General features: G+C 41.0%; 1 protein-coding gene across 1 annotated transcript; it reads left to right on the top strand.

Moving 5' to 3' along the window:
- Positions 1–2,215: 2,215 nt before the first annotated feature.
- On the top strand, positions 2,216–4,555 carry LOC145797700 (uncharacterized). Its single transcript, XM_082885108.1, has 2 exons — positions 2,216–2,713; positions 4,502–4,555. Exons 1-2 carry the CDS (start codon positions 2,216–2,218, stop codon positions 4,553–4,555), a joined length of 552 nt encoding a protein of 183 aa, XP_082741234.1.
- The last annotated feature ends 19,079 nt before the right edge of the window (positions 4,556–23,634 follow it).

Raw genomic sequence — 23,634 nt, 5'->3', positions numbered from 1 at the left:
CAAAGTCAGACGAGTCCTCATAGACAACGGCAGCTCTTCGGACATCATCTTCCTCAATTGCTTCCGCCAACTCAAGGTTGGGGAAGAGAGCCTGTCCCCTCTCCAAACCCCTCTGGTCGGCTTCACCGGAGACCGAGTGACCTCCATCGGCTCCATCAATCTGCCTATCACCATCGGTGAGCACCCGCGGCAGACCACTAAGCTGCTCACCTTCCTCGTGGTCAACTGCCCCTCCGCTTACAACATCATCCTTGGCCGCACCGCCCTAAATACCTTCCAAGCCATCACTTCCACGTACCATCTGGCCATGAAATTTCCCACCGACCTCGGCGTCGGAACCGTCAAAGGCGAACAAACCACAGCCAGGGAGTGTTATGTCGCCTCACTCAAAGAAGTCAAGCTAAAAGAGGCCATGATCATCGAAGGGCTTGACGTCCGAGACGAGGACGAGCTGGTCAGAGGTGAACCTGTAGAAGAACTTGTTGAAGTCAACATTGATCCCACCAATCCAATCAGAACCGCCAAGATCGGCAGCCAATTACCCGCTCAAGCCAAGGCCGACCTTACTGCCCTCTTAACCGAGCACAGAGATGTATTCGCCTGGACTCATTCTGACATGCCAGGCATCGACCCCTCCTTCATAACCCATCGCCTTAGCCTCGAACCCCATTTTCGACACCACCGCCAGAAGCAGCGCATCTTCCATCCGGAGCGCAACACCCTTATAGCCGCCGAAGTTAACAAGCTCCTCGAGGCCCAATTCATCAGAAATGTGGACTATCCTAGGTGGTTGTCCAATGTGGTCCTCGTCCGAAAACACAATGGCAAATGGCGGCTTTGTGTCGACTACTCGGACTTGAACCGAGCATGTCCTAAAGACAGTTACCCCCTCCCTCGCATAGATCTGTTGGTCGATGCCACCGCCGGTCATCAAATGCTCAGCTTCATGGATGCCTTCTCTGGGTACAACCAAATCCTAATGCACACATCCGACCAGGAGGACACATCATTCATTACCGACCGCGGTACTTACCATTACCGGGTAATGCCGTTCGGATTGAAGAATGCTGGGGCCACTTATCAGCGGCTGGTTAACACCATCTTCCATCACCAAATAGGCCGGAATATGGAAGTCTATGTCGACGACATGCTAGTCAAAAGCAAATACTCCTCCGACCACCTCACTGATTTACGAGAAACCTTCACCACCCTGCGTAAGTACCAGATGAAGCTCAACCCAGAGAAGTGCGCGTTCGGCGTAGGATCTGGCAAATTTTTGGGCTTTATGGTCAGCCAACGCGGCATCGAAGCTAACCCTGAGAAGATCAAAGCCTTGGTCGAGATGCAGTCACCTCGGACGGTCAAAGAAGTTCAGAGGCTCACCGGCCGAGTGGCAGCCCTTAACCGCTTCATATCCCGCGCGACAGACAAGTGCTTGCCCTTCTTCAAAGTCCTTCGGCAGACCTTTGAATGGACAACTGAGTCCGAAGAGGCCTTCCAACAGTTAAAGCAATGCATGGCTAACCCCCCCCTTCTCTCTCAAGCAATCACGGGTGAGCCTCTCTTTCTCTATCTAGCAGTATCAGAAACCGCAGTCAGTGCGGCTCTCCTCAGAGAAGATGGCTCAGTCCAACGACCGGTCTATTACATTAGCCGAGCTCTCAGGGGCGCGGAACAGAACTACCCCTTGCTGGAAAAACTATCCCTGGCCTTGGTCATTGCCTCTAGACGACTCCGCCCATACTTCCAAGCCCACTCCATAGTGGTCCTCACCGACCAGCCCCTGAAGAAGGTCATGCAGCAACCGGAACTCTCAGGCAGATTGATGCAATGGTCAGTAGAACTCAGCCAGTTTGACATCTCTTACCGACCTCGGACAGCAATCAAAGGGCAAGCTATAGCTGATTTCATCATGGAATTCACTAAACCGACCCCGACCACCACACCCCCGCCCTTACCAACTCTAACAGAGCCAGAAGATCCTCATTCCTGGACCCTCAATGTTGATGGGTCGTCCCGAAGAGAAGGAAGCGGTGCCGGCATCATCCTCACCTCTCCTGAAGGCGGTCACTTCAAATGTGCCCTCCGTTTCCTATTTGAAGCAAGCAACAATGAAGCCGAATATGAGGCATTAATAGCAGGACTCCGCCTCGCCAAGGACATAGGGGTCAGCCACCTCCGAGTCTTCAGCGACTCCCAACTCGTCGTCGGTCAAATGACGGGGGACTTTGACGCCAAGGACGATACGATGCGAGCCTACAGAGACCTGGCACTCCCTCTTGCTCGCCTCTTCAATACCTTCCACATCAGACATATTCCTCGGGCAGACAACTCCAAAGCAGACGAAATGGCTCAGTTAGCTTCAGCTGACCATCCTACTCTCAGCCATGACGTCCGCATAGAATACCTACACCACCCGGCCGTTTCACCGAGTCTACAAGCTATACAACACATTCAAATTGAACCTATCCCATGGGCATCCGACATCCTCCTATTCCTGACCACAGGAGCACTCCCAGAGGACCAGCAGCAGGCTTCCAAAGTCCGATCCCGAGCGTCCAATTACGTCATCATCGACGACATATTGTACAAACGCGGTTTCTCCCGGCCATACCTACGCTGCCTCAATCCAGCGCAAGCAACTTACGTAATGCAGGAAATCCATGAGGGGATTTGTGGCAATCACTCAGGAGGCAGGTCCCTTGCCCAGAAGGTACTCCGTACTGGGTATTTTTGGCCAACGCTCAGTCAGGATACGACCGATTTCGTGCTCAAATGCGACAAATGCCAACGCTTCGCCAACATCCCTCATGCTCCTCCTACAGAGTTAATCACACTCTGCAGTCCTTACCCGTTTGCCAAATGGGGGATTGACCTGGTCGGTCCCCTCCCCACCGGTCGAGGTCAGACCAAATTCGCAATCGTTGCCATCGATTACTTCACCAAGTGGGTCGAAGCTGAACCCCTTGCCACAATCACCGAGCGGAACACAACCAGGTTTATCTGGCAATCGATCATTTGCCGATTTGGCATCCCTCAAGCCATCATCTCTGACAATGGCAAACAATTCGATAACGCGAAGTACAGAAAATTTTGTGCAGATCTCCAGATCCAACCGTGCTTCTCCTCCCCCGGTCACCCCCAGGCAAACGGCCAAGTTGAAGTCACCAACCGTTCCCTTCTCAAAATCATCAAAACCAAGCTCGAAGCTGCTAAAGGCCTTTGGGCCGAGGAACTGCCCAATGTACTCTGGGCTTACCGAACCACTGCTCGCACCCCCACCGGCGAAACCCCTTTTCGTTTAACATATGGCGCTGAGGCGGTTATCCCGGTAGAGGTCGGCCTCCCCACTCCTAGGGTTTTACACCCGGATCTGGCCTCAGCCGAAGAGCTCCATCGAACACACCTCGATCTAATCGAAGAGCTCAGAGAATCCGCTGCTGTCAGATTGGCTTCTTACCAGCAGAAAATGAGAACACACTACAACCGCCGAGTTCGACCTCGAGAATTCTCCGCCGGGGATCTTGTCTTACGAGAAGTGACTCTCGCCACAAAGAATCCAGCCGAGGGCAAACTGGCAGCCAAATGGGAGGGACCCTACATCGTCAAAGCCCGACCACGACCAGGCACTTACCGACTCCAAGACATGGAAGGCCGAGACCTGCCCCATCCCTGGAATGCAGAACATCTGAAGCGTTACTATCAATAAGTTCATATTTTTATATTACCAATATTGTTGTATTCCCCTTTTCTTTATATATAAAGCAAATTCCGATTGCAGATCTACACTGTCATAATTCAAATGTTTGTATGACGATCCCATAACATTGCCACCGACAGCAACTCAAAACTTCACAACCTCGGCCAACCTCAGCAGTTCAAAGCCTCGGCCAGTCCGAGCACTCGAAGCCTCGGCCAGACCGAGCACTCAAAGCCTCGGCCGGTCCGAGCACTTCAAAGCCTCGGACAGACCGAGCACTCAAAGCCTCGGCCAGACCGAGCACTCAAAGCCTCGGCCAGACCGAGCACTCAAAGCCTCGACCAGTCCGAGCACTTCAAAGCCTCGGCCAGACCGAGCACTCAAAGCCTCGACCAGTCCGAGCACTTCAAAGCCTCGGCCAGACCGAGCACTCACACTCAAAGCCTCGGCCAGACCGAGCACTCAAAGCCTCGGCCAGACCGAGCACGTCAGAGCCTCGGCCAGACCAAGCACTTCAAAGCCCCAGCTAGACTGAACACTCGACCAAGCACTCCAAAACCAAACAAGGCCACATTTTTTCACACTTGGTCACATTTTTAAACTTCCCCACAACACTCACTCACTCTTACCTTCATGTTTACACTCACTCGTCCGTTTTGAAACCTCCTCATAACACTTACCTTTTTCACATTCACTTTCAAATTTACACTTAACTGTCTAGCTACTACTTGTAACTTACCCTTTACCCTTATTTGTGGACTTTTACTGCACAAAATTTCTTACTCATTTTTACTGCACAAGGTTTTTATTCACTTTTGCTGCACAAACAGTCAGCTGCCAACAGACACAAAATAACATTCGTACACAAATTCATCTTAACCAAACTCTTCACGTATTTATTCATTCACTCATAGAATTACAATGTAAAAAAAAAAAACAAAAAAAAAAAAAAAAAAAAAAAATGCACAAAAATTACAATGTATACACTTAACCAAACCCCACAGAACACGCCCAGCTCTTCTTCTCCTTGGCTACTCTTCCTCGCTGGATGCTAAATCCTCTTCTTCAACGCCTTCATCCAGGGGGGTCTGGGCCACATCATCCTCGCCGATTGTCACACTACTCAGGTCCAAATCTGGAAACAGCTCCTCAGCTCTACGCTTGAACATTTTCCAACCACTGTCCCAGTACTCGGCCATTTCATGCTTATAGCAGTCGGACTGCTGGAAGCTTTCAATCACCTCTGATTCTGTCCTACCTCCAGCAGTCTTCCTTGACGGGCCCAACCCCCCAGGCTCTTGACCAGCCAGACTCCTGGCGACAGCAGCATCCACCTCCATTTGAAATTCGGAGGACCCTTTATACTGCTCCACTGCTGCGACGCATAGATCAGGGTAGGCCGCCTTTTCAGACGCCGCCTTCGCCCTCTCCTCGTCCAGCTCCCTTTGCAGAGCCACCCTTCCAGCAGCTGCCGTCATCCTCTCCTCTTCCATCCCCTTCCTCAGAACCTCTAGCTCCGCCGCCATCTTCACCTTCTCCATCTCCCATTCCCTCAGAAGCCTCCCCTTGTCCTCCTCTGCTCTGGTGCGCTCCTCCCCCAGCTCCTTCAGCAGGTCTCCAATTCTGGAGTCCGCTTCATCCTTCTGCCTGACCAGCTCTTCATTGCTGGTCATAGCCTCCTCATGCCTCTCGACCGCCACCGCGCAGGCCTTCTCGGACTCTTCCAATTTTTTGTGCTCACCAGCCAGTTGGAACTCCAGCGACACAACCTTACGGCGTGTGTCCTCCAGTTCCAACTTGACTGCTGGCAGGTCGGCATAGGCAGTCTCCCAGTCGGCACTATCCTCCCTCAACTTGGCCAGCTGGACCCTGACCTCCTCAGCCTTCAACTTGGCGGCCCCAGCTTTCCTGAGAAGAGCCCCCGCTAAGGTAGTCACCTCCATTTGGGCGGAGCATAACCCCCTCAGCAGGTCGGCCTCACTATACCCAGATGCCGCGCGCAGAGCTCCTTCGTCCACAATCCTCACCAGGCGGTCGGCTCCCGCCCTGGCTGATCCTTCTTCTCCCTCCATCCTCCCAGCTACCGCGCGCGCATGATAAATAGCCGTGGCCACACGAACCCCCCCTTCCTGGGGGTCGGGCCTCCCCTGAACCTGTTCCCTCCCGCTCGGCGCCGCCTCCCCCACCCCAGCCTCCGCTTGTACTGGTGGACCCACCTCCACAACCTCCACCGTTGGGATGATCTCCACTTCCTCTGGGGCGTCCCTTGCCGCAGACTCCTCTGCATCCGTTGGGGCCACCTTCGCCCTCTTGGCCCCAGACTCCTCTGCAGCCTCCTCTGGAGCCCTCCTCTTCTTCTTCTCCTTCTTTTTCTTCATGACCGTCACAACCCCTCTGGCCTTTTCCTTTATAGGGTCTACAGGCGGCGGAAGCGGCTCAAAGCTACCCAAGTCTTTTTCCCCCAAAGGCCTAGGGCGCGGTCGGATCCTCTCCCGCGAGAGCGGTTCAGCCGGTCGGCCCCTCTGCGCCTCTATCAACTTCGCGGCCTTGGCCATAATGGCTCGATCCTCCATCTCCTGTGCTCTTCTCCTCTCTTCCAACTCCCCCCGGTCGAGGTCTCCACCTTTCGGCTGCGGTCCCAACCCCGCCTCAAACAGTGCTGACGGCTGGACAAGATCGTCCCATCTGGCTTTCTCTCTCTCTCTCCACTCCCTCACTTTCTTCACCCTCTCCTCCGCCACCACCCCCAGCCTAGACTCCATCGACCGATTTGGCACCTTCCACATGGTGCGCACCCCCATTCCCCCATTAACTGACACGAAAAACCACCGTGGCCGCCACCCCTTGATCGACGTAGGCAGCCCCGCCACCAACCCCCTGCCCATCACCGCTTGTAGGGTGACCCACGTTTCTTGCTGCCCCGACGCTTTGTAACATGAGAAGAACTCGTCGATCGTCATGGCCTCTCCTCCATTCGCCTTAGGCCACGCACTCGCACAAGCCATCAGAATCTTCCACGCATTGGGCATCAACTGCCCCGGCGCTACCTCCAGGCGATTTAGCACATCAACCACCACTTGAGGCAATGGCAGCCTCAGCCCCCCTTTCAGCGCCTCCTCGTACAGGGAAAACTCCCCTGGCTTCACCATAGACGGCCTTTCCTCTGACGTCGGCAACCGTAAATCTACCTCTGCCGGAATCTGGTATCGCTCCCTAATCGCCTCCAAATCCGCCACCGTGAGCGTGGATCTGTCCGCCTTAGTGTGCCACTGCCCCGACTCCACCTGGTTTAATGGCTTTGGGGCCAATATCAAGTCCGATGCCTCTGCCCTGTACTGCGCTGCTAACTCCTCCCCATCATCGTCCCCCAACGGGTCTACCCTCACCTTAACTACTCCTTCTTGTGCCATTTCTAGGGCTTGCTCACAAAACACTTCTGACGCAACCACAAGAAAGTTGAGAGAATGCTACACAGATATGTCGCACACCGTGCAAGAGTTGGATATTTTGAGTTCTTGTCCCACGGTAGGTAAAACGCATTATACCTAAAACCTACGGTTTTGCCCGTATTCCACGGATCCACATTAATTTTCACCCGTTTCAAAACCTTTCAAATCAGCCGCCAAAACCGCCTTTTCAAAACCCCCCGTGACCTATCGCTTCATTTCCTACCCCAACGCTTCATCTTCCCCCACGACACTGCCACGTGTATGGCCACGATGCACTGTCCCCTACCCTTACCCTGTCTCTTCCATTTTCACATCAGCACATTTTAGAACCCCACGCCCCCCCAGTCGGCCCACCTCACGGCCGACCCCTCCCGCTCGGCTACCCTCATGATCGGCACGTCTCACGACCGACCCCTCCCGCTCGGTCACCCCCGTGGTCGCCCCGCCTCACGGTCGACCCCCCCCCGCTCGGCCACCCTCGTGATCGGCCCGCCTCTCGGTCGACACCTCCCAGTCGGCCTACCTTCCAGTCGGCCTCTCCACCCGTTTCACACTTCTCTCCCTTCTCACTATTCCCTTCGTTGGTCTAAAGCTGCACTCGGAAATGGGGGACTACTGACATGGATAGGCCCACAAGATAGGCCCACAAGGCACTCGGCCCACGGTAAACCACCCCGAACCCAGTGCTTGGGGCCAATGGCACAACCCGGTTGCTTGGGTGACAAGGCCCAGAACAGCTGGAGGCCACCTAGACATGAAGGGCCAACGGCATTTAGGCACACGGCAGGTGGGACACGGGCCACATCAGCAGACAAAGATCTGCAGAGTTATTATCACAACACATCACCATTAATGCAACCCATCACAGCATTTATTACAACAGCACTCCCCGCCGGAACAGAGCCTCCATCACCCTAAACAAGATGAGCTATGGCACAGGCTTTCGGCGGAAAAAGGCACGTCACAAGAGACAGGAAAAATGATGACAAAAGGATATAAGCAAGGATAAGAGGAGAAAAAGGAGGTTAAGTTGGTCTCTCTCTCTTGATCTCTCGATATACAGTCTTTTCATACTCTGCTCTTCTAATTCTTGCACCGGAGGGTTCACTGGGGGACTACCCCGTTCCCCTCCTGAACTTGCTTGCAGGTCATCTGACGGGGCCAGCCTTCCTGAGCCGGAGTCTGGAGAACCTGGGCCGGTCCGACCCATCCACCCGAGAATCAACACATCCTTCAGTTCTCATAAATTTAAAAATACCATTGATATGTTATTCTAAATATTATTTTTATTTAACTTTTTATTTATATACATGTGTAAAAAAAAAAAAAATTATAAATCCAAAATGTAAAGGCACGTGACTTCCCTAGTTTTCATGTGGTTCCGCCACTACTTGAGAGACACTAAAAAAACTTATTAAGGGTTGGTTTGGGGAGTCCTAAAAAAATATATTTTTTGTCTTTTTACGAAAAGATGTACAAAAAACTAGAGAGGTAATGTGATGAAAAAAAAGATAAAAAGATGAATTATATAATAGATGCCAAACCAAGCCTAAATTAACGAAATAAAACTATGATAGGTCGAAAATCACAAAAACTAGACCCCCCAGTCCAAACTGTGAATTGGATGGAAGCCCCATCAAAATGATTAACATCTAGTGAGTAACCAATAGATTCCATATTAATTGGAGGAAAAATATTTAATCACAAAGTACCTTAGCTTCATGAACTAAAGGAAGTCTGATTGATATTGCAGACAATTTTCTTATGATCCTGCCAACTGCTTCTGAATTCTTGGTTTCCAACCTTGCCCATTCATTGAGCAGACTAATTTGTGGGTTGATAATCTCGTAAAGCTTGATTCCATGTTTTAGGTTGTGTGTTTGTATTCTCTTTTCCATGATAGATTTTCTCAATATAAAGATGCGTAGCCAAACATAGAACAACTTTTTCTGGAAAAAAAAAAAAAAAAAAAAAAAATAGAGAAAGAAGAAAATTTAAGAATAGTGTATGCAATTGATAAAAGGAAAAATTATTCATAAATTTTAGCAGTTTACATCTGTAAATTAAATATGTGTGCCCCACTAATAGTGTGCCGTTAACATTTGAAGCTAAAAATATAGTTGATATGTTTTTAGGAATTCATATTTTTAAAAAATTATATAAAATAATATGACAAGTCTTAATTTATAATTTTAAAACAAAAAATTCATAAAAGTAGTTTATATTTTTAAAAATGCCATTGTTATTCTCACATCATATTTGTCAAAAATTATGTATAAACATTTTTCTATGAATATCAATTTTTTTTTTTTTTTTTTTTTTTTTTTTTTTTTTTTTTACAACCAATAAGAAAAAAAAAGAAAAGAGAAAATCAAAAATAGCATCGTGTAGTGATAAAATTCAACTAAAGTATCACACCTGATATCAATCCCTTGATCTGAAAAAATAGTAGGTATATGAATGACCTATTGAGTTAATGTGCCACCAATGCTAGATTATTTTGGTTTGTTGTCAATGTCAACTACCTTGCTCCTTGATCAAAAATTCAAACATTTTGTCTAAACTTATGTGCTACTGTTTCCATTTGAATGGACAAATGAGCAAAATGTTAATTTCAACATGATCATTTCCATTAGAACACCTTGTGGTCATGCACAGGTCGGCCTGAGATTTATGAGACTTTAGGCGAGTTTTGAAAGTGAAATTTTCTTACATATATTTTTTATAAACAAAATTACGGATACCAATAATTTGTTTATTATTTAGTAGCTACAAAAAATTTCCTTACATATACAATCATTAAAATTTATTTTCATATGTTAAGATAGGAAAAAATCTTTACAAAGACTTAAGAAAGATAAAATATGGTCTTGTTGTTTTATAGTTTGGCAATACTTAACACAAACAACATAATTCACTGATATCTGATAACGAAATGATTATGTTATTGTAATATGATATCTGATAATACAATCATAATCTAGACAAATCAAAATCCACTAATTATTTGATAACAAAACTCAAAGTATTGGAAAAAAAATTTGGGAGAAAAAACTAAGACAAAATTATGATAAAGAGTGAGGGCAAAAAAATTAAGATAAAGTTATTTATTCTTAAAATTTTGATATTAGACTCTATTTGGACTCATTATATCATATATATTTGTTTGGACTAATTATACAAATTTTTAATTGGGCCTAACAATAGTTATATATATATATATATTTATTTAATTTGGCCCAATAGATTTTTTTGAGTGTCTTTTAGATTGGACCCAAACAATAAAAAAAGATTAAGTTTTGAATTTTTAATATAATATAAACTAATAAATTTAGTATCTTATTTTGAGTCAAAATTTAGAGACCCTAAACCCAGGTCTTAATGGCCTTACTCCAACGCTGGCCCTAGTCATGCAAGAGGCAAAGCATACCAAAAATCAGCATGACTAAGATGGTGTTTGAGAAGTGAGTTTTTATGTAGATTTTATTAGATGTAGGTTTTTATGAGATAAAAAATTTTTGGTGTTTGGGAAGATAGTTGGGTTTTTATGTGGTTGGATGTGATGTTTGTGAGAGAAAAAGTGAAATGATTATGGGGTTGGATGTGATATTTTGTTTGGATGTGTTTTTTTTGGTTTTGCAAAACTTTTGTCTTTTAGTGGAAAAAATGAGAAAAAAATTTGGGAACTTGCTTCCCAAACACCACAGTCATCTAATGTCATATATAGCAGGTCTTAACGTATAAAATATTTTTTATCGCATATATATATAATATGCTTCAGTTTCTAATTAACGAATAAATATTTATTGCAACAATGATATAATTCTACATGTTAAAACCCGCTAATTGAGTTGTCTCTCACTACTTCAATCGCACAGTCTCATTGGTAGAATTTGAAATTTCATGATATCACGGTATATGAAAGAGGGGTTTAAGATCAATCAATGAGTCTCGTTATTTGAAGGATAAAAGACATTTTTAATTACTAAAATGTGTGTTTTTTGTCATTTGAATCCTTTAAATTTTAATTTTGTCATTTTGGTCATTAAAACTGTCAATTTGAATTAATTTCTTCCTATCTCTAATGTTTGTTTACATTGACAATGGAAAAAGTATTTTATCCTTAGATAAAAGACATTTTTGGTCCCTAAAATATGTATTTATTGTCATTTTAGCCTCTTAAGTTTTAAATTGACAATTTTTAAGACCAAAATGATAAAATTTAAAACTTAATAAACTAAAATGACAAGTAATGTATATAGAGACCAAAATTGTCTTTTATCCATATCTCTATTACCATAGACGGAAATCACATATGACCAAACTGACAATTTTAAGTATTAAAATGACAAAATTAAAACTTAAGAGATTAAAATGAAAAATAACTTATACTCAAAACTGTCTTTTATCCTGATAAGAATTTGAAATTTCTTCCAAACTGTTATATATATTATAAAATTTTATGAATTTTTTCTTACTAATTAATATGTTAAGTAATAGTAAAGTTTTAAAAATAGAAATTTAAATTTTCTTGATGATATTGTTACCTCTGCAACAGCCTTCATTGCAGCCCTAGAAGCCTGAGCTCGAGCATTGACAAACCTCCATTGCAACAATCTGTTATGCAATATCCTAAACCTATGAAACTCTTCTTCTTGTACCATTGCCACCTTCTTCTTCTGCCTAAAATACTTCAAAACCCCACTCATTCCACCACCGCGGCCACCACCACCAGGTGACTTTTGTAGTACCGGAGAAGAACACGGTGAAGATCTTCCCGGTGATAACGCCCACGCAGAAGGCGAACCAGGCATTGTAGATCTCACCCTCTTCGCCACCGCCACTTGATCGTTAACATTATTAGTACGTTGCAGACACTTAACAGAAGCGTGATCATCTATGCTATGCTGATCTTTAAGTTTCTTGGGAATTCTGGGACTTGTCATTGAAGGGTTTAAATTGTTCTCTTCGACTTTGTTTTTGGTTCTTGACTTTGTGGTTGATTTCGAGCGTTGGACCGACGTTGACCGGCCAGAATTTGACCTATTGGTGTGGATTTCAAGTGACTGCGGTGGTGGCGGTGACGTGGCCGGATGCTCGCTTCTGCTCCGGGAAAGGCAAGGCGACGGCGGTAGCGGCATTCCGGCGGGTTGATGATGCTTGTTTTTTTGCATTTCTTGTAGTTAGGTTTCGATGCCTCTCTCAAATGTTCATATTATTATTATTACTACAACTATATAGTTAGTATAATATTATATATATATTAGTATAATTACCTACCAAGCTGAGAAGTTGAGTTGAGACCACGTTAAGAACTCACCAAATACACACAAGTCATTGAGGCCTCCCTCCCTCATGTGATTAAGGCTTCCACGACTGCTTTACACTACGTGCATTTTGTGGTGATTTTTTATTTTTGTTTTGTTTGTTTGTTTGTTGAGAAAAAAATTAGAATAACGTTTTTTTAAAAGTTTTATTAATTACAAGGGAAAGAAAATGAATATGTTGCATGACAAAAAAAATATATGGGTCATGATGGCATGACATATGTGGCGATGACTAATGATGGTAAGAGAATATGATGGTGAAGGCAAGGAGTCCAGATTCTCCATAGTAATTTTTGTAAGATAATCTTAATAATGGCAATTGATCGAAATATCTGTGAGGGTGTTTATCACGCGAGAATATCGATTATTCGAAAGTTAAAAAATGGAAAATTTCTAGTTCATATCTATGTATAATTCCAAACCTGTTGTCACTTATTTATATACAAATAAGTGACCTTTGGGAATAGGTGTAATATTTGAATTAGTTTCATACAACAACAGTCACCATGGTTCACAAAGTTGTGTCTATTGATGTTTGAATTCAAACCATTAACTAACTAATAGATAGCTTCAACATTCTTGCGGGAAGGTTCTATACAATTTAAGAGAGAGAAGATTGAGTGAAGTGAGTCACACCAAATTATGGTGTGGTCATTCTTTATTCCATCATCTCCCACTCGAACACACCATAATAAGATGATAAGCCTAAGTTGAGCATTTTAACCTTAGTACCAAAATTTTGCCTCATGACAACTTTTATCTATGAAATTACCTCATAGATCGACGTCTGATTATGACTTGGCCATTCGTGCGCATGTTTTTATCACCAATCTGACTGCACCCGTACGAATGTGTTCTCCCACTGACAACACATTCCAGATGATTTCAATTCACTATATAACAAGTGAACGGCATCAATTTTCAGTGATGGGTTCATAGTCCATACCCAATCACCATTGACGACTTTAACCGTACACATTTTTATGTGTCGACCTACACTGAAATTATTGTTAAGTACTTCCTTTAAGACCCATTCCTGAAGGTTTCCCTTAACACACCTTATTAATGACTTTTTGCTGATTAAGCAGACAATATCATCTAGTTTGCACGTTGCATATTATGGACTTTACATCACATGCTAACTATGATATCCGTACCTTGTCAGTTCCTCTATCTTGTTACTTGACCAAACACATGTTTCCATGCAAGATAGAGTCGCAAAACATCGGTTAACAAAGGCGTCCCCAGAGTCATCCGACTATGCTCTTATATAAGTAGCTAAACCACATAGCTAGGTATTTTTCAATCCCATATTAGCTACATGTTCTCTGAATTTTTCCAAAAACAACCCTTTGGTCATAGGGTCAGCCACTAGGAATGGCAACGGAGCGGGACGGGGCCGGGGACCACACTCTCCGTACCCGATCCCGGATAGTGAGAAATTCCCCGTCCTCGTCCCCGATCCCCGACAGGGAACCCGTATCCCCCCGCCCCCGCTCCCGATCGGGGATCGGGTATCCCCGACCCCGCTAATTCTCCGACCGAATTACAGTATTTTTTTATTTATTTTTTTCAAAAAACAATTTTAAACATCCTATTAAGAATCTGTCCAGCAGCATTTGTCAAGCTAAAAAATTCAAATCAATGATCTGCCAATATATAAAAAATTAAATAATCTGCCAAAAATTAAAAATTCATAATCTGTCAAGCTAAAAAATTCAAATCAATAATCTGCCAATATATAAAAAATTAAATAATCTGCCAAAAATTTAAAATTCATAATCTGTCAAGCTAAAAAATTCAACACATAATATGTCAACATATTCAAATAAGATAAGCTACCCAAAAAATTCAACATAATATATACAAATCAATAAATCTGTCCAGCAACATCTTTCAAATATAGCATCTATCAAATATTCAATAAAATAGCATCCTGTAGCAACAAAATTCAGCAACCCATATACAACTCAAACACAAAACATCTTGTAGCAACAAAATAGCACAAACAAAACATCTGTCCAGCAGCCCACACACACAAGAAAATTCAACAAGTAGCAAAGAGAATAATTAATCCCAAGCACAACCCGCAAGGGATAGGTTATCCAAAAATTGAAATTAAAAATAATAAAAAAAAATATCCATTACAACATAAAACCATCTTCAGAAATATCAATCAGTTGATAATCAGTACGAGTAACATGAGGAACCTGCAAAGAAGAGAAGTGACTTACAACCTCAACAACCTGTTTAGCAATCCACCAGGAGAGAATAAATTATAAGAAACTTTTCATCATCAACAATCAATATATGCACATAAAATTAAAAGGAATGCAGTATGAATAGTGTAATATCTGAATGATGATACCAAGTGTTCGTCAAAAGTTTATCTACTTGAAGGCTACAGGCAAGATTTTCGCAAACCAATTTGTAATAATTAAAACTAATTACAATTATGTGAGAATCAAGCAAACTTCATTTTCTTGTCTAATGCTCTCTATAATTCTCAAAGCTTTTCTGAGGCTGTATTCACTTACATATTCCATTTAGATGTTGAAGATGGTTATACAACCATAGACAAACATTCCCTGCATTTATTTATGAATTTACAATTGTTTGCTGTAAATAACACTCACATCAACTAAAAACGCCAGATCTAAATTTTTCAATCAAATTCCCTAGATTTAGTTACAAATTTTATATATTACATAAAACCTTCTCTTATGATTTAAAAGAAATCAAAACGCTGAAATATAATTAAAGCACCAATCTGTTGCAACAAACACACACACACACACACACACACACACACACACACAAGGCTACTTTGAGTTCATGTTTCTGAAGCTAACTGAAGAGAGATTATCAAGTTGTGTTGAAAATTAACTCAAGCAATTGAAAGAATTGCAATTAAAAGCAGCAATATGAAATATAAGAATGTGATAAAAATGCCATGATCACTTCATCTTTTTTTGACTAGCCACCACCTAAGCCTTAGTTTATTGGCTTTCTGAACAGTTACTTTAACATTTTCCCTTAATTTTTTTTTTATCATTTTTAACCCAATTAAACCCAGAAGACTTTAATAGCCAAACATAGTAGTATCATTATTAAAGTAGTTAATCTCTGGAATGTAAATTTGACCATGTATTTTAAACGAAGTATGTGTGCTATTTTGACAATCGAGAAGCGACTTAAGCAAAACATCAAACACCTTGTGGCCATGGTAGTAAAGCCAACATAACATTACTTTTCTTCACCCCCATGGCCAATCTGCTTCTCATTTATAATTATTGATCAAGATGAGTTTCCACTTGTTCACCAATATTCGGCTCCCAGTGCAAAAACAGTAAGAACTGTAAAATAGATCTATAAACAGATCTAGAGATAAACTGATCAAGAAGAGTTTCCAATGATTGATTACGATTACGAATGAGATTATAAATGATAAGTTAAAACTAAAAACAGATCTACAGATAAAATAGATCTATAAACAGATATATTGATAAAATAGATAGATAGACTAATCTTGACTAATCTATTTTATCTATATATTTGCTGTATTATAAACAGATCTATAGATAAAATAGATAGATCTATAAATTTTGAAGGAAAAAAAAAAAAAAAACAGAGGTTGAATCTATATATAATATACACTCATATATATATATATATATAATATACATATATGTAAACCCTAGAACGAAATCCCTAGAGAGAGAGATACCTACACAGAGAGAGCGAAGGTGAGGGAGGTCGGCGGTGAGGGAGAGAAAGCAGCTGCGGTGAGGGAGTGACGGAGGAACGGCAGAGGTGGGGCGGTAAGGGAGGATCGGTGGCGACAGAGGATCGCCGATGAGGAGAGAGGCGCGGCGGTGAGAGAAAGAGAGAGGGGAGACCAAACCAGTGGTGGCGAGTGAGAGAGAGCGAGCGGAGCGAGCGGAACAGAGCGCTGTGTGAGTGAGAGGTGTGTCTGAGTGTGTGTGTCTCAAACCCTAGACAAACACAAGGATATATATATATGTAGGGACAAAACTGTAATTTCATCTCGGGGATTAAGCGGGGCCGGGCCGGGTCCGGTTCTGAAACACCTATCCCCGTCCCCGGCCCGGATATCATCGGGGATGAACTTTTGAATACCATCCCCGTCCCCGCGGGGGTATTTTTCGGTGAATAATCACTTAATTCGGGGTCGGGGGTCGGGTCACCGTCGGGTCGGTTTTAAATTGCCATATTTATCTGCCACCATCTCTTCTGAGGGTATATAGTTGACTTTAATTTCACCTCTCTCCATTATGTCCTGAATATAGTGGTAACTAACATCAATATGTTTTCCGTTAGAGCTATTTGCTCCACTTTTTATTAATGAGATGGCAGACTGATTGTCACAAAACATACTGACTGGTCTGACAGGTATACCTAATTGTAAATTGTCAACCGCATTACTAACGGCTGTGCTGCAAGCTACGTATTCAGCTTCCATAGTATACTTTGCAACACAACTCTGTTTCTTACTTAACCAAGAAACTGCTGTTCACCAAACAAGAACACATGACCACTAGTAGATTTTCTATCATCTACATCTCCTGCAAAATCTGCGTCAGTGTATCCATTTATGTCTAGATCACACAAACCAAAACACAACTTCAAATTTTTAGTGCCTTTTAAATATCTGAATATTCTTTTGACTGCTTGCCAATGTTCCTTACCTGGATTGGATTGAAACCGACTTACCAATTCGACTGCATGACAGATGTCAGGTCTAGTGCTTGTCATAGCATACATTAGGCTGCCTACTGCCTGAGCATACGGAACATTTCTCATTTCCTCAACGTCAGACTTAGTTTGAGGACTCATATTTTTACTAAGACTTTGTCCCTTGCAAACAGACGTGCTTAAAGAACTACAGTTATCCATATTAAATCTTTTGAGCACCTTGTCAAGATATTTCTCTTGATCTAGATATAATAATTTTGAATTTCTATCTCTTGAAATTCTAATTCCTAGAACATAGGTTGCAAGACCCATGTCTTTCATTTCAAATCTAGATGCCAAGAAAGTTTTAGTTTTTATAATTATATCTGAACAATTGCTTGCTAATAATATGTTATCTACGTATAAAGAGAATATTGTTAACTTGTCATCATTTTTTCAGATATAAACACAGTGATCTAACGGACTTACAACATAGCCCATTTCTAAAATGGCTTGGTGAAATTTCAAGTACCATTGTCTTGAAGATTGTTTAAGTCCATAAAGAGATTTCTTTAACTTGTAGACTTTATCCTCATTGCCTTGGTTCTGGAAACCATCAGGTTGCATCATATAAATTTCCTCTTTTAATTCACCATTGAGAAAAGCTGTTTTAACATCTAATTGATGCAATTCCAAATCCATCCTGGCGACTACCGCCATTAGAATTCTTATTGAGGCAAATTTTGCAACAGGAGAATATGTATCTACGAAGTCTATTTCAGGTTGTTGAGTGAAACCCTTGGCTACTAACCTGGCCTTGTATTTTTCCAAACTTCCATCTACTTTGAATTTCTTTCTAAGAACCCATTTGCAACCAATGGCTTTTCTACCATTTGGGAGATCGGTTAATTCCCAAACATCATTTTTCTTGATCGAGTCAAGTTCTTCATTCATTGCCTCAAGCCATTGTGTAGCATCATTGCTACTCATTGCTTCATTATAACTAGTAGGATCATCTACTAAGTTATTAAGTTCTTCAACTTGAAAAACATAATGATCTTTCAAAACCATAGACGGACGTCTTGCTCTCTTACTCCCACTTATCTCAGAATTCGAAGCAGGGAAAACAACGTCATGTAATTTATGTTTGCTCCCACTATTAGATGGTTCGGGGAGAATATGGGCATTGTGTGACAAAGAAGGAAGAGAAGAATCCTGAGATACGTCAGAGAGCAATTCAATTTGTTCAATAGGAGTAACATGATCAGTGGATTCAAGAAAAATAGCATCTTGACTTTCTATCAATCCACGTTCGGGATGGTAAAAACGATAACCACTCCCATTTTCGACATAACCAATAAACTTGCATTCCCAAGTTTTGCTTCCCAATTTATCCCTTAAAGGTTTGGAAATAAGTACATGTGCCTTACATAACCAAACTTTGAGATTTTGAACGTTAGGTTTAGTTCCATGCCAGCATTCATAAGGAGTTAGAGGTTTGGCTTTTGTTTTGACTATATTTAATATGTACGTAGCGGTGGACAAGGCTTCCCCTAAAAAATGAATAGGAAGATCAGCATGAGCCATCATAGACCTTGTCATTTCCATGAGAGTACGATTGCGTCTTTCTGCGACCCCATTTTGTTGTGGTGTATATGGCATTGTAAACAAATGTTTTATGCCATTCTCCTTACAGAAAGATTCCATAGCTTCATATTCGCCACCTCTATCATTATTCAAGTGTTTAATGGACCGACCAAGTTACTTTTCTACCTCTAATTTATATTCCTTAAACTTCTCGATTGCTTCTAATTTGTGTTTAAGAAGGTAGATATGTCCATATCTTGAATAATCATCAGTGAAAGTAATAAAGTATTCCATGCCTCGATGAGTTTTAGTTCTTAAAGGCCCACAAATGTCCGAATGAATTATTTCAAGTAATGCTGATGATTTCCAATGTTTAAAAAATGGCTTGCTAGTCATTTTGCCTTTGATACATGGTTCACATATATCAAAATTATCAGAACATACTTTAGGCAATAAGCCACTTTTAAACATTCGAGACATTTTATTTTTATTAATGTGACCTAACCTTAAATGCCACAAATAAGAACTATTACTAGTAGAAATATGCAAATAATTAGAAATACATACTTTATTATCAATAGGAAGAGAGTACATGTCATTCACTCTTACACCTTTCACTAATACACTTCATTTCTTAATCAATACTGTGTTAAACCTAAAAGTAATCTCAAAACCTTTTTGAGTTAACATCGGAACTGAAATTAAATTTCGCCAAATGTTAGGTACATAAAGCACATCATGAAGCACAATAGAAGTTCCATTAATTGAGAATTGACAGTTTCCGATGCCCAAAATATCACTATAGGAGTTGTTGCCCATGTAGATTCTGTGTTCACCAACCTTCTTTTCAATAAACTCCACGAACATGTCTTTCTTTTGCACAATATGCCTAGTTACAGCAGAATCAATCCACCATGAATTTGATGAAGGTTCAAGCATCATTGCTTCAGAAACTGTCATGGCAACAGGGTTATGCTCCTTTTTTCTGCTTCTTCTGAGGACAATTGGCTTTGATATGACCTTTTTGACCGCACATGTAACATGGACCAATTTGATGCTTGTGATGTTGTTGTTTTTGCCATTCTTGTGGTTTCTTCCATCCTTTCTGAAATCCCTTCTTCCATTTTTTCTTGGAAAAAGTCATATTTTTCTTGTTGAATGGAGTGTGGGTATTATTCTGTGGTTGAGGTGAAGATTGTGCCATCAACAAATTAGAAGACAATCCTTCTTTACACCTGCGCTTCATTCTTTCTTCTTCCAAAACTAAGAGTACAGGCAATGTTACCATTGAAATCTCTCGTCCGCTATGAGTTAGAGATGTGATAACATGATCCCAAGACAATGGAAGGCTATTAAGTATGGTTGTTACTTGCATCTTGTTTGAGAAAGAGTGATCATCGTTGGATAATTCTTTAGCAATTAATTCCATTTGATTAACATGATCACCAACACTATCATTATCACTCATACGAGTGTTGTTATATTTGTCCAAGAGCAATTGAATTTGAGTATCTGATCGAACTCCATACTTACTTTCTAGTGCTTCCATTAGTTGTCTGGCAGTTTCATGTTCTTCAAAGAGCGGAATAATGTTATCTTTCATATTATGCAACATAGTTGCATTTGCCATTGCATCATCTTCTATCCATTTATTTTGGAACCAATTAGAATCATCAACTGGTTTAGAAGTGGATAAAGTATGCAATGTTTTCTCATGTGTAAGAAGATAAGAAATGTGGCATTTCCATGCTCGAAAATTATTTCCATTAAGCATCTCGATTCTCGAAGAATCCATTGTATTTTTAATAGCCATATTAAAAACAAAATGTGTTACTATGAAAATTCAAATGTGAATATGAAAATTCAAATGTGAATATTATAATACTAAACTAAAAATAAAAATAAGCAAAATTAAAAACAACAACAATAAGGAAAAGCCTTGTAGTTGTTGAATCAGTCCTTGCGATGAAAATGATGTGAAGGAATAGAATGGTACTGTTGCCTAAGAAGAATGATGAAAACCCAAAGGCCTAGTAAACCCAGTACTTTGCTTATGAGTATTGTAATAACAGTTACGAGCCCAAGGAACACAATGGTGCCTTTTAAACAATGTTTCTTTGGATGTTTTCCTTGGTAACACCCTTGGATAGCCTCCTCCTCAAATTTTGTTTTCAGAAAATTTAGTACAACGATCCACGGAAAAATTCTTAGAAGAATTTTGGAAATTTTGGCTTTTGAATGACTGAAAATGGTCTTGAAATGAGCGAGAACGAGCTAAAAAACCGATTAGACCAGGCTGCTACTGGTCTAAGTACTGTGCTGGACCGGTTTGGACCAACTGAGACCAAATAGGCACGAACCGCTGGTCAACGCACGGGTCAACGCACAGATCAGTGCGCAGGTCAGAACGCGGGTCGGGCGGAGCAGATGGACGCGAGTCCCGGCGCAGAGGGTCAACGTGCCGATCTGGGCGCGAAACGCTAGGCCGCGACTTTGGGCTGTTGGGCTGCGTCGCTGGGCTGGGTGATCCTTGAGGTCTTGGGCTGCTGGGCTCCTTCTGACTGACTTGGGCCGATTCCTGGATTGGCCCAAAAAATGTCTTTTTAATTTTGCAGCCCAAAGGAATGGATTTCCTTGCAGTGATTCTTATTTTTGGGCCTTTTCTTTTAATTTTTGAATTCAGCCCAAGGGAATTTAAATCCAACTCAGACGCTACAACGGCTCCAAAGGTATTATTCCGATCGTCTTCTTCAGCAACTAGAGTCGGAGACCACAGACTAAAATTCGAATCTTGAGGATCAAATCTTCGCCCATTTTCACAACGAATTTCACCGTTGTGATCAAAATTCTGAGAAGAACAAGATAATGCCAATTTGGAGACACAATTCGAACCGAAAAATATTTTATAAAATTGTTTCCAGCGATACAATTCGGATTCACTTTTGGCAAGGTTTGAAACAATGGCACCACCAACAATTATTTTCTTCGGATAGTTTTCTGGAAATACAATACGTTGGTGATGATTAAATAAACAAATGGAATTAACCAAAGCCAATGATTGATGATCGATTATACTCTGAATTTTCGGTAAAAACTTTTCAAAAAATTTTCGTTCTTCCGGACTGTAATTCGACATCTGCGATTATGTGTACAAACTTGCTCTGATACCACTGTAAGATAATCTTAACAATGGCAATTGATCGAAATACCCGTGAGGGTGTTTATCACGCGAGAATATCGATTATCCGAAAGTTAGAAAACGGAAAACTTCTAGTTCATATCTATGTATAGTTCCAAACCTGCTGTCACTTATTTATATACAAATAAGTGACCTTTGGGAATAGGTATAATATTTGAATTTGTTTCATACAACAGCAGTCACCATGGTTCACAAAGTTGTGTCTATTGATGTTTGAATTCAAACCATTAACTAACTAACTAACAGATAGCTTCAACATTCTTGTGGGATGGTTCTATGCAATTCAAGAGAGAAGATTGAGTGAAGTGAGTCACACCAAATTATGGTGTGGTCACTCTTTATTCCATCAATTTTTTGTAGAATGATATTGGAGTGATTTTTTGTATGATTAATATTTTTTTTAAAAATAATTATAAGTATTACTGTACCCTTAATTTAGTACTATTATACTCTCAATTTTTATGGAATTGAATTTTAGTCATCTTGATTTGAAGGGAAATACACGTGTTCTTTAGGAGTTTGCTTTTTTAGTTTATTTTGATTTTTTTTATCTGTGTTAAGTGATTCCAAAAATTAAAATAAAATCATTTATTTTTAAATCCACTAAGGTTTTTGTCAAAATAAGAATGATAACGGTACGAGACATACCAGTATTTGGTGTCTTATTCCCACCCTACTCCTTGTTAAGATGGGGACAAGAAGATAAAATCGTGGAGGTGGTGGAGTGGGATGGGGAGGCAAGCGTCAAGATAATTTCACACCCTTTGGAAGGAAAAAAATTTGAATGCAATGTTGATATCATGTCATTAGTATCATAATTCAATAACTTTTTGTTATTGATCTTCCCATTTTAAGACAGATTCTTCCCTCACAGTTTATGAATTGACGAACGTCTATCTTCCAAGATAAACTCATATTCGAAGATTGAAAAATCATTACAATCAATCTGCCTAACAAACTAGACCTATGCTTTGCACTCTCTCACAAATATGTAGAATATGTGCAAAGGATGAAAGGCAACGAATTGAAATGATTTGGATTGAAGGAGAATTGCCTTTATATAATCAATGAAAATCTGGTTGAAACTCATATGTAATGGCAAAAAATTGTTAATGTTGGCTTTTGTTTGAACAGAACAACCACCTTTGTTCAAAAAGAAAAAAATGAAAATCTAGTGCAAAAAAGTTTTTAACCAAAATTGGGATAGTCACGTGGTTAACCACACTTTGGTTAAGTTCGTCCTCTTTAAAAAAAAACTTGGGTGCCTCTTACAACCCAAGCCTTCCAGCAAAGTTGGCATAAATAAGTCACTCTTAACTTTCTTTTTCTTTCTAATGTGGGATAAGAAAAAAGAAAAACTAACAATAAGTTAAATTATGTTGAGTTCTATTAATTATCAATATAGACATCTAAATCCTATTTGTCGTAAAATATTTTTAAAATGTTTATTTCTCCATAATGGTGTATCTTATCCCAATTCTACCATTCTCATTTAACATAAACAACAATTTTATAAATAATTTTAATATAATTAAAATTAACATTTTTAATTGTAAAAATTATGAATATTATTTTAAAAAAATCATAAATGATAATTGGATGGAAAGAACTATAGTATAAAAAGTATCAATTTTTGTTATTTCAAATTATGAATTTTTTTAGTGTAAACAATCTTGA

Source organism: Camellia sinensis, chromosome 8 (genome assembly GCF_055761805.1).
Source record: "Camellia sinensis isolate YWXY chromosome 8, ASM5576180v1, whole genome shotgun sequence".
Lineage (NCBI taxonomy): Eukaryota > Viridiplantae > Streptophyta > Magnoliopsida > Ericales > Theaceae > Camellia > Camellia sinensis.
This window is presented reverse-complemented; position numbering and strand designations above follow the sequence as displayed.